Source organism: Scyliorhinus canicula, chromosome 5, assembly GCF_902713615.1.
Source record: "Scyliorhinus canicula chromosome 5, sScyCan1.1, whole genome shotgun sequence".
Lineage (NCBI taxonomy): Eukaryota > Metazoa > Chordata > Chondrichthyes > Carcharhiniformes > Scyliorhinidae > Scyliorhinus > Scyliorhinus canicula.
Window position 1 is genome coordinate 232,620,572 of NC_052150.1, and position 12,247 is coordinate 232,632,818.

The 12,247-nt window shown below is 52.4% G+C and overlaps 1 protein-coding gene across 1 annotated transcript in view; it reads left to right on the forward strand.

The window, feature by feature from the left end:
- Positions 1–4,505: 4,505 nt before the first annotated feature.
- LOC119965734 (nuclear receptor-binding protein 2-like) overlaps positions 4,506–12,247 on the forward strand; it is an 86,041-nt gene continuing 78,299 nt past the window's right edge. The window contains exon 1 of the mRNA XM_038796497.1: positions 4,506–4,561. Coding sequence (XP_038652425.1) covers positions 4,526–4,561 — 36 coding nt within the window. The 5' untranslated portion in view covers positions 4,506–4,525. The remainder of the gene's footprint in view (positions 4,562–12,247) is intronic.

Sequence of the window (12,247 nt, forward strand, 5' to 3'; positions counted from 1 at the left end):
CATTCTTGTGAACCTCCTCTGGACCCTTTCCAAGGCCAACACATCCTTCCTTAGATACGGGGCCCAAAACTGCTCACAATGCTCCAAATGGGGTCTGACCAGAGCCTTATACAGCCTCAGAAATACATCCCTGGTCTTGTATTCTAGCCCTCTCGACATGAATGCTAACATTGCATTTGCCTTTCTAACCTCTGACTGAACCTGTACATTAACCTTAAGAGAATCGTGAACAAGGACTCCCAAGTCCCTTTGTGCTTCTGATTTTCTAAACATTTCTAGTCTATGCCTCCATTCCTCCCTGCTATCCAGGGCCCGGAGGGTTGTTCCTTTACAGGCTGCCACCTCCTTTTGTACCCAATCTGTGCCGGGTTCTTGTACCCATCCCCTCACTCTTTCTGCCTTTGCTGCCCAGTGGTAGTATTGCAGGATTGGTAAGGCCCCCCCCCCCCCCCCCCCCCCCCCCCCCCCCCCCCCCCCCCCCCCCACACACACACAGAAAGCCATGATTAGACTGTTTACATTTTGGAGCACTGTAAGAAGTCTGACACCAGGTTAATGTCTAACAGGTTTGTTTCGAATCACTAGCTTTCGGTGCACAGCTCCTTCCTCGCGTGGAAGAAGGCCTTGGGGATGAAGATCGGGATGGATCTAAACAGGAAGTGGAACCTTGGCAGAACATAGAACATTACAGCGCAGTACAGACCCTTCGGCCCTCAATGTTGCACTGTCCTGTGAAACCCCTCTAAAGTCCCTCTACACTATTCCTTTATCGTCCATATGACTATCCAATGACCATTTGAATGCGTTTAGTGTTGGTGAGTCCACTACTGTTGCAGGCAGGGCATTCCATGCCCTTACTACTCTCTGAGTAAAGAACCTACCTCTGACATCTGTCTTATATCTATCTCCCCTCAATGTAAAGCTATGTCCCCTCGTGCTGGACATCACCATCCGAGGAAAAAGGCTCTCGCTGTCCACCCTATCTAGTCCTCTGATCATCTTGTATGCCTCAATTAAGTCACCTCTTAACCTTCTTCTCTCTAACGAAAACAGCCTCAAGTCCTTCAGCCTTTCCTCAGATGATCTTCTCTCCATACCAGGCAACATTCTTGTATATCTGCTCTGTACCCTTTCTAGAACTGCACACAATACTCCAAATGCGGCCGCACCAGAGTTTTGTACAACTGCAACATGACCTCATGGCTCCGAAACTCAATTCCTCTACCAATAAAAGCTAACACACCGTACGCCTTCCTAACAACCCTCTCAACCTGGGTGGCAACTTTCAGGGATCTATGGACATGGACACCGAGATCTCTCTGCTCGTCCACATTACCAAGAATCTTACCATTAGCCCAGTACTCTGCCTTCCTGTTACTCCTTCCAAAATGAATCACCTCACACTTTTCTGCATTAAACTCCATTTGCCACCTGTCAACCCAGCTCTGCAGCTTATCTATGTCCCTCTGTAACTTGTAACATCCTTCTGCACTATCCACAACTCCACCGACTTTAGTGTCATCTGCAAATTTACTCACCCATCCTTCTACGCCCTCCTCCAGGTCATTTATAAAAATGACAAACAGCAACGGCCCCAAAACAGATCCTTGTGGCACACCACTAGTAACTGGACACCGTTCAAAGCATTTCCCATTAACCACCACTCTTTGTCTTCTATCAGCTAGCCAATTTCTGATCCAAACTGCTAAATCACCCTGAATCCCATGCCTCTGTATTTTCTGCAATAGCCTACCTACCATGGGGAACCTTATCAAACGCTTTACTGAAATCCATATACACCACATAAACTGCTTTATCCTCATCCACCTGTTTGGTCACCTTCTCGAAGAACTCAATGAGGTTTGTGAGGCACGACCTACCCTTCACAAAACCATGTTGACTATCTCTAATCAAATTATTCCTTTCCAGATGATTATATATCCTATCTCTTATAAACCTTTCTAAGACTTTTCCCACAACAGAAGTAAGGCTCAATGGTCTATAGTTACCGGGGTTATCTCTACTCCCCTTCTTGTACAAGGAGACAACATTTGCTATCCTCCAGTCCTCTGGCACTATTCCTGTAGACAAAGATGACTTAAAGATCAAAGCCAAAGACTCAGCAATCTCCTCCCTAGCTTCCCAGAGAATCCTAGGATAAATCCCATCCGGCCCAGGGGACTTATCTATTTTCATACTTTCCAGAATCGCTAACACCTCCTCCTTATGAACCTCAAGCCCTTCTAGTCTAGTAGCCTGTATCTCAGTATTCTCCTCGACAACTTTGTCTTTTTCCTGTGTGAATACTGATGAAAAATACTCATTTTGCACCTCTCCTATCTCCTCGGACTCTACGCACAACTTCCCACTACTGTCCTTGACTGGCCCTACTCTTACCCTCGTCATTCTTTTATTCCTGACATACCTATAGAAAGCTTTAGGGTTATCCTTGATCCTACCTGCCAAAGACTTCTCATGTCCTCGCTTGGCTCTTCTTAGCTGTCTCTTTAGAGCCTTCCTAGCTAACTTGTAACTCTCAAGTGCCCTAACTGAACCATCTTCACATAATGCTCACCTACCTCCAAATCTAACACCTGTCCTGGTTCATTACCCAGTACCAAATCCAATACGGCCTCGCCTCTTGTTGGCCTGTCTACATACTGCTTCAGGAAAGCCTCCTGCACACATTGGACAAAAACGGACCCATCTAAAGTACTCGATCTATAGTGTTTCCAGTCAATATTTGGAAAGTTAAAGTCCCCCATAACAACTACCCTGTTATTTTCGCTCCTATCCAGAATCATCTTTGCAATCCTTTCCTCTACATCTCTGGAACTTTTCGGAGGCCTATAGAAAAGCCCTAACAGGGTGACCTCTCCTTTCCTGTTTCTTAACTCAGCCCATACTACCTCAGTATTCGAGTCCTCATCAAATGTCCTCTCAGCCACCGTAATACTGTCCTTGACTAACAATGCCACCCCTCCCTCTCTCTTACCACCTTCCCTGAGCTTACTGAAATATCTAAACCCCGGCACCTGCAACAACCATTCCTGTCCCTGCTCTATCCATGTCTCCGAAATGGCCACAACATCGAAGTCCCAGGTACTAACCCATGCCGCAAGCTCACCCACCTTATTCCGGATGCTCCTGGCATTGAAGTAGACGCACTTTAGACCACCTTCCTTCCTGCCGGTACACTCCTGCAACTTTGAAACCTTACTCATGACCTCACTACTCTCAGCTTCTTGTGTACTGGAGCTACAATTCAGGTTCCCAATCCCCTGCTGAACTAGTTTAAACCCTCCCGAAGAGGGTTCATCTTGATCGTCTGCACTCTCCCTGCCAGGGAGAGTGGGAGTGAGCCCACCTCTGTAGGTCCTGTTTAACTCCCCCCACCAGGCTGGTCAGGTTCCACTTGTGGATCTGTGTCAGTCTCTGGCTATCTGCATCCCCAGCTAACGGAATCTGTTCTGAGCCATTTTGAACAGGAGCCCCTCCAGCTCTGTCCCTTCGCCATTTGGGTTCGCTTGATCACTCGCACGAACAAGAGTGGGGACAGGGGGCAGCCCTGTCTTGTTCCTCTCTGTAGTTGGAAGTATTCAGAGCTGGTGGTGGTAGTTCGGACACTGGCTTTGGGAGCGTGAATCCCACTGCGAGCCCAAACCGTTCCCGTACCTCGAGGAGGTAGTGGGGGGGGGGGGGGTGATTAAAACATTCAGCAGCCGCCTGATATTCGCTGTGAGCTGCCTACCCTTGACAAAGCCCGTTTAGTCCTCTGCGCCCACCTCTGGTACACAGCCCTCCAGCCTTTTGGCCAGGACCTTTGTGACTATTTTCATGTCCACGTTCAGCAGTGAAATGGGTCTTTACGATCCACATTCCGTCAGGTCTTTACAGGCCTGTCCTCGGGTCACGGCCTTCAGTGCCTCCCAGAACCTGGAGGCTGAGATCTCCCCGTTTTGGTTGTTACTAACGTAGTCGCCTATGGCCCGCGATGTTTTTTGACAGAAGGCCTTGTCGGCCAGGAGGCCTGTGTCCAGCCTCCATTAGGGGCGCTGGTCCCGGCCTGTCTCCAACCTCACATCCATATAGTGTGGAGCGGGGTTGGAGATAACGATTGCAGAGTATTCCGTTCCCGTGATCCCTGGAAGCACCGATTTCCCCACTGCAAAGAAGTCGATACGATATACCTTGTGAAAAGTATGAAAATTCCTTTTCTCCCGGGTGCAGGAACCTCCCTGGGTCCACCGCCCCCATCTGCTCCATAAAAGCTCCTCGTTCCCCAGCCATGTCAGCCTTTCTCCCTGTTCTGGGGTTTGATCGATCAGTCAGTGGGTCCTACACGCAGTGAAAATTGCCCCCCATTATCAGTCGGTGTGTGTCTCCGGGAAATATTCGGACAGATTTGTTTGGGATTAAATCCTGGTCTCCAGCAACATCCAGTTAAGATTTTCAGTTGTTTCAATGCCATGTGTCTAATCATTGTCCGGTTCTGTTTCCAGGTCAGGTTAAGGACACGACTGCAATGGATATTTTTGCATTTGGCATCTGTGCCTTGGAGGTAAGAAACCGGGAGAAATGCAGGAGCAGAACCGATCCCGATCTTGTAAACCTCGACCAAATCTCCGCTCGCTCTCCATCACTCCACGGAGAAAATGCCCAGATTCTCCAACCCAACCTTGTAACTGAAATCCCTCATCCCGGGAACCATCCCGGTAAATCCCCTCCTCGCCCTCTCAACGACCCTCACATCCTTCCTGAAGTATCTTCAACAATTTGTCCTGGCATCTCTCAACGTCTGTCCACACAAACCCCCAGCTCCCTCTGTTCCTGCAAACCCTTCACAACTTGGACATTAACTCCATATTTGTCTCTCCAGAACCTTCCTGCCAAAATGAACAAAGAACAATACAGCACGGTAGCACAGTGGTTAGCACAGTTGCCTCACAGCTCCAGAGTCCCAGGTTTGATTCCCGGCTTGGGTCACTGTCTGTGTGGAGTCTGCACGTTCTCCCCATGTCTGCGTGGGTTTCCTCCGGGTGCTCCGGTTTCCTCCCACAGCAAAGATGTGCAGGTTAGGTGGATTGGCCATGATAAATTGCCCTTAGTGTCCAAAAATGTTAGGTGGGGATAGGGTGGTGGCGTGGGCTTAAGTGGGCTGTTCCTTTCAAGAGCCGGTGCAGACTCGATGGGCCAAATGGCCTCCTTCTGCACTGTAAATTCTATCATTCTATCAACACAGGAACAGGCCCTTCGGCCCTCCAAGCCTGTACCGGTCATGATACCAACCTTTGCCGAAACCCTCAGCACTTCGCTGTGTCGTATCCCTCTCTCCCCATCCTATCCATGTGTTTGTCAAGGTGCCTTTTGAACGCCGTTAATGTATCTGCTTCCACAGCCTCCCCTGGCAACGCATTCCAGACACTCACCACCCTCTGTGTAAAAACCTGCCTCACACATCTCCTCTAAACTTTGCCCCACGGACCTTAAACCTATGCCTCCTGGTGACTGACCCCTCCACCCTGGGAAAGAGTGCCTGCCCATCCACTCTATCCATGCCCCTCATAATCTTGTAGACCTCCATCAGGTCCCCCCTCAACCTCCGTCTTCCTAATGAAAACAGTCCGAGTCTATTCAGCCTCTCCACATAGCTAACATCCTCCAGACCAGGCAACATCCTGGTAAACCTCCTCTGCACCCTCTCCAAAGCCTCCACATCCTTCTGATAGTGAGGCGGCCAGAACTGTGCGCAATATTCCAAGTGCGGCCTTACCAAGGTTCTATACAACTGCAGCATGACTTGCCAGTTTTTATACTCGATGCCCCGTCCAATGAAGGCCAGCATTCCGTCTGCTTTCTTGACTACCTTGTCCACTTGTGTTGCCACCTTCACAGATCTGTGGACCTGCATGCCCAGATCTCTCTGACTTTCTATATTCCTAAGAGTTCTATGTTAGACCTACCAAAATGCATTACCTCACATTTGTCCGGATTAAACTCCATTTGCCATTTCTCTGCCCAAGTCTCTAACCTATCTATGTCCTGCTGTATCCTCTGACAATCCTCAACACTATCTGCCACTCCACCAACCTTGGTGTCGTCCGCGAACTTACTAATCAGACCGGCTACATTTTCCTCCAAATCGTTTATGTACACCACAAACAACAGAGGCCCCAGCACCGATCCCTGTGGAACACCACTAGTCACAACCTTCCATTCAGAAAAACACCCTTCTACTGCTATCCTTTGCATTCTGTGACCGAGCCAGTTCTGTAACCATCTTACCACCTCACCTCTGATCCCCTGTGACTTCACCTTTTGTACCAGTCTGCCATGAGGCACCTTGTCAAAGGCTTTACTGAAAATCATGTAAACAACATCCACCGCCCTTCCCTCATCAATCATCTTCGTCACCTCCTCAAAAAACTCAATCAAGTTAGTGAGACACGACCTCCCCTTCACAGAACCGTGCTGTCTATCGCTAATGAGTCCATTTGTTTCCAAATGGGTATAAATCCTGTCCCTGAGAATTCTCTCCAATAATTTACCTATACCGACGTGAGGCTCACCGGCCTATAGTTTCCAGGATTATCTCTGCTGCCTTTTTTTTAATAAACAATTTTATTGAGGTAGTTTTTAGCTTTATAAACAGTTACAGACATCATCAGAAAGAAAGCAAAAATGTGCAAACATCCACGTACTTTCAATACTTCAATCATAACATATTGCACAAGCCCGCTCCCCTCCCACCGGTACTACCCGCCATATTTTCCCTCCTACTCTACTCTACCCCCCTGCTGACGCTCACTCTCCCGTAAAGAAGTCAATAAATGGTTGCCACCTCTGAGCGAACCCCTGCATAGATCCCCTCAAGGCGAACTTAATTTTCTCCATACCCAGGAAACTCGACATGTCCGTAAGCCACAACTCAGTCTTCGGGGGCTTTGAGTCCCTCCATGCCAATAATATTCGTCGCCGGGCTATCAGGGAAGCAAAGGCCAAAACATCGGCCTCTTTCTCCCCCTGGACGCCCGGGTCCTCCGAAACCCCAAAAATTGCCACCCCTGGACTCATCACCACCCTTGTTTTTAGCACCTGGGACATGACGTCCGCAAATCCCTCCCAGTACCCCCTCAGCTCAGGGCATGCCCAAAACATGTGCACATGGTTCGCTGGTCCTCCCGCGCACCTAGCGCATTTGTCCTCTATCCCGAAAAATTTGCTCATCCGAGCCACCGTCATATGGGCCCGGTGAACGACCTTAAATTGGATCAGCCCGAGCCTAGCACATGTTGCGGTCGAGTTTACCCTACTCAGGGCCTCTGCCCACAGCCCATCCTCCATTTCCCCGCCTAGCTCCTCCTCCCATTTAAGTTTCAGTTCCTCTGTCTGGGACCCTTCCTCCCTCATGAGCACCTTATAAATACCCGAGACTCTGCCCTCCCCTTCTTCCCTCCTAGAGACTATTCTGTCTAGGATCCCCATTGGCAGGAGGCGTGGGAAAGATGGGACCTGTCTACGAACAAAGTCCCGCAACTGTAGGTATCTAAAATCATTTCCCCTTACCAACCCAAATTTCTCCTCCAAGCTCCTCAAACTCGCGAAGCTCCCTTCCAGGAACATATCACCCACCCTTCCCGCCCCTGCTCGCCGCCATACTCGGAACCCCCATCCATACTCCCGGGGGCAAACCGATGGTTGTCGCAGATTGGCGCCCAGACAGACGTCCCCATCTCCCCTACATGCCTCCTCCACTGGCCCCATATCCGCAGGGTCGCCACCACTACCGGGCTGGTGGTGTACTTGGCCGGCGGCAGCGGTAGAGGAGCCGTGACCAGGGCTGCCAAGCTGGAGCCCCAGCACGAAGCCGCCTCCACCCGCTCCCAAATAGACCCCGTACCCACCATCCACTTCCTTATCATAGCGATGTTGGCCGCCCAGTAATAATTGACCAGACTCGGCAACGCCAGCCCCCCCTCGCTGCGGTTCCTCTCCAACATCGCCTTCTTCACCCGCGGAGACTTTCCCGCCCAGACAAAGCTCATGATCAGCCCGTTAACTCTTTTGAAGAAGGACTGTGGGATAAAGATCAGGAGGCACTGAAAAATAAACAAAAATCGAGGGAGGATTGTCATCTTTACAGTCTGCACCCTCCCTGCCAGCGACAGCGGGAGTGCATCCCATCTCCGAACCTCTCCCTTCATTTGCTCCACCACCCTGGCCAAATTTAACTTATGCAGCCTGCCCCAGTCTCGTGCCACCTGGATTCCCAAATACCGGAAATTTTCCTCAGCCAGCCTAAACAGTAGCCCTCTCAATCTGTTCTCCTGGCCCCTTGCCTGGACCACAAACATTTCACTCTTGGCCGTATTTAATTTGTATCCTGAGAACTGGCCGAACTTCCTCAACATTCCCAGTATAGTTCCCATCCCGGCCACTGGGTCCGACACGTACAGGAGCAGGTCGTCTGCATAAAGAGAAACCCTGTGTTCTACCCCGCCCCTCACCATCCCCATCCATCCCTCTGCGGCTCTCAGCGCAATCACCAGCGGCTCTATGGCCAGCGCAAACAGCAGCGGGGAGAGCGGGCAGCCCTGCCTGGTCCCTCGGTACAACCTAAAGTACTCCGACACTTCTCTGTTGGTCCTGACGCTGGCCCTCGGGGCCTGATATAATAATTTGATCCAATCCACCAATCCCTCCCCGAACCCAAACCGTCCGAGCACCTCCCATAGATATTCCCACTCCACCCGGTCAAAGGCCTTCTCGGCGTCCATCGCCACCACTACCTCCACCTCCCTGCCCAGCGGGGGCATCATTATCACATTGAGCAATCTCCTCAGGTTGGCCGCCAGCTGCCTACCTTTCACGAACCCCGTTTGATCCTCCCCAATCACCTCCGGTACACAGTCCTCCATTCTACCTGCCAGTACCTTTGCCAGGAGCTTGGCATCTACATTAATCAGGGAGATTGGCCTGTAGGACCCGCACGCCTCCGGGTCTTTACCCCGCTTTAATATCAGAGATATGGTGGCTTGTGACATTGTCGGCGGCAGGGTCCCTCTGTCCCTTGTCTCATTGAAAACCCTCGCCAAGACCGGGCCCACCAGCTCCGAGAACTTCCTATAAAACTCTACTGGGTATCCATCCGGCCCCGGGGACTTCCCCGACTGCATGGCCTTTAGGCCCCCCAATACCTCCTCTACTCTAATCGGGGCCCCCAGCTCTTCCACTCGCCCCCCACCAACTGTTGGGAATGTTAACCCGTCCAGAAACCTTTTCATCTCCTCCGGTTCTTCCGGCGGCTCCGAAGTATACAGCTTACGATAGAAGTCCCGGAATACCCTATTCAATTCTGCCGGGTCCTCCACTTTGCGCCCCCCCTCGTCCCTCACTCTACCTATTTCCCTGGCCGCCTCCCTCCTCCTAAGTTGCTGCGCTAACAGTCTGCTAGCCTTTCCCCCATGCTCGTACACCACTGCCCTCGCCTTCCTAAGCTGTTCCACGGCCCTGCTCGTGGATAGTGCCCCCAGTTCCGCCTGTAGTCTCTGCCTCTCCCTGAGTAAAACCTCCCCGGGGACTCCGTATGCTCTTCATCTATCCGGCCCATTTCCCTGACCAATCTATCCATCTCTGCCCGGTTTGCCTTGGCTCTATGGGCCCCAATTGAAATCAGCTCCCCCCGAACTACTGCCTTTAGCGCCTCCCACACGGTCGCCGCTGAGACCTCCCCCGTGTCATTCACCTGCAGGTAATTTTTTATACATTTCCGAAGCCTCTCGCAGATCCCCTCCTCCGACAGCAGTCCCACATCTAGCCTCCATTGCGGGCGTTGATAACTCGCTCCCCCGAACTGCAGGTCCACCCAATGCGGGGCATGGTCTGAAATGGTAATTGCTGAGTATTCCGTGTTCTTTACCTCCCCCATACAGTCCCTGCTTAGTACAAAGAAATCTATCCTGGAATATACTTTATGGACGTGCGAGTAAAACGAGTAGCCTCTTCCTGTTGGCTGTCCCTCTCTCCAGGGGTCCACTGCCCCCATTTGCTCCATAAACCCTTTCAGCTCCCTTGCCATTGCTGAGAGTCTACCCGTTCTGGGACACGACCGATCCAAAGCCGGGTCAAGGACCATGTTAAAGTCCCCTCCCATTATTAGCCTGCGAGAATCCAAGTCCGGGATCTTCCCCAGCACTCTTTTAATGAAGTCCACGTCATCCCAGTTCGGGGCATATATATTCACCAGCACCACTCTTCTCCCCTCCAGTCTGCCCCATACCATCAGGTATCTGCCCCCCCTGTCTGCGGATATGCCCTCTGCCTCAAATTGCACGCGCTTGTTGATCATGATTGCCACCCCCCTGGACTTCGAGTCCAAGTCCGAGTGGAAGACCTGGCTAATCCAGCCCTTCCTTAGCCTGGTCTGGTCTGACACTTTCAGATGTGTCTCCTGCAACATAATTACGTCCGCCCTCAGGGCCCGCAAGTGCGCGAACACCCGCGCCCTCTTAACCGGCCCATTCAGTCCCTTGACGTTCCAGGTGATCAGCCTGGTCGGGGGGCACATCCCACCCCCCCCCACCCCGCCGGTCAGCCATAGCCTTTCTCGGGCCGGCCCCTGGCCCGTGCGTCGCGCCCTTCCTGGCCCGCCCTTTGGCTGCCTCCACCCTCGACCTCCTTTCCAGTGCCTATTTCAAGTCCCTCCCCCGTCAGCAGAACAACCCCCCCCCCCCTCCCCCAACCCCATCCCCCGATACCCCCACCCCCGCCATCTACTGGCTGTAACTTCCCCCCCCCACCTGACTCCCTTGACTAGCCAATCTGCTAGCCCGGTGACTCAACACTCCGGCGCCTTCCTGTCTCAGTCCCATTGTTTCCCCGTCCTCCTCCCCACTCCCCGGTGCCCCATCCCCCTCTCCCACCCACTGGGGCAAGCCGGCTCCTGTGTCTTCCGCGAGCTGCACAAAAAGTACAAATCCGCCCAAACAGGAAAACAAAAACAGAAAAAAGAGGAAAAGCACAAAAATAAACCCAAAAAACAAAAACCCCCCATAAGAAGCAAGAGAGACCCCAACAAAAAAAACCAAAAAAGGGGGAAAGGGGGGGTTAACCCCCCAAACCAATGTCCATGAACAAAGGAAAGAGTCCCAAATGTTCCGCTTGGCCCCTTTGGCCCAGCAAACCGTTGAGCAGCAGTCCAGGCACATTCGGCGTTCTTTCCCACAGAAATTCTTGGGCCCTAACTCGCGTCCGTGGGGCCTCCTTTCGGGACCAGCCCCAGGTCCCTCACAAAATCCATCGCTTCTTCGGGCTCGGAGAAGTAGTGGTGTTGACCCTGGTGCATGACCCATAGGCGAGCCGGGAACAGCAGACCAAACTTCACGTGCTTCTTGAACAGCACCTCCTTGACATTCTTAAAGGCTGCTCGCCGCCGAGCCACCTCCTGGCTTAGGTCCTGGTAAATACGGAGAACACTGTTGTTCCACGTGCTGCTCCTGGCGCTCTTTGCCCACTGCAGCACCCGCTCCTTGTCCACGAACCTGTGGAACCTAATCACCATCGGGCGGGGGGGGGGGGGGGGGGGGGGTCCGCCCAGCCGCCCCTGCCTTGCCTGCACCCTGTGTGCCCCCTCCAGCTCCAGCGGTCGCGGAAAGGCTTCGGCCCCCATCAGCTGCTTCAGCAGGTCTGCTACAAACGCTGCAGCATCAGCTCCCTCCGCCCCCTCCGGGAGGCCGACCATCCTCAGATTGTTCCTGCGGACTCTATTCTCCAGCTCCTCCACTCTGTCCAGCAGTCTTCTCTGCCGCTCTTTCAGGCCGTCAACTTCTACCGCTGCAATCGTCTGCGCATCCGCCTGCTCCTCCACCGCCTCTCCCAGCTCCTTAACTTTAACATCCTGGGCGTCCAGCCTCTGGTTCAGCTGATCCACCGCTTTCTGGATTGGGTCCAAGCTGTCCCGCTTCAGCGTTTCAAAACTGGACTTCATTACCTGGAGCATGTTATCCAGCACCTGCTGGATTGCTGAGTCCGGGGTCCGTGTGTCCGCCATCTTAGGTCCCAGGTAAGTTTCTTCAGGTCCTTGTCTCTGTCCCTTTGTCTCCTTCTTCTTCTGCCTTCTGGACTCCCGCTGTTCCATATGCCGCAGCCCGCTCCTCAGCACCTTCGCTGCCGCTTTCCTTTGCCCAGCTCCTTCAATTTTACCTTCTGGGCCTCTGAAGTGGGTCCAAGTTGTCCTGCTTCAGCAACT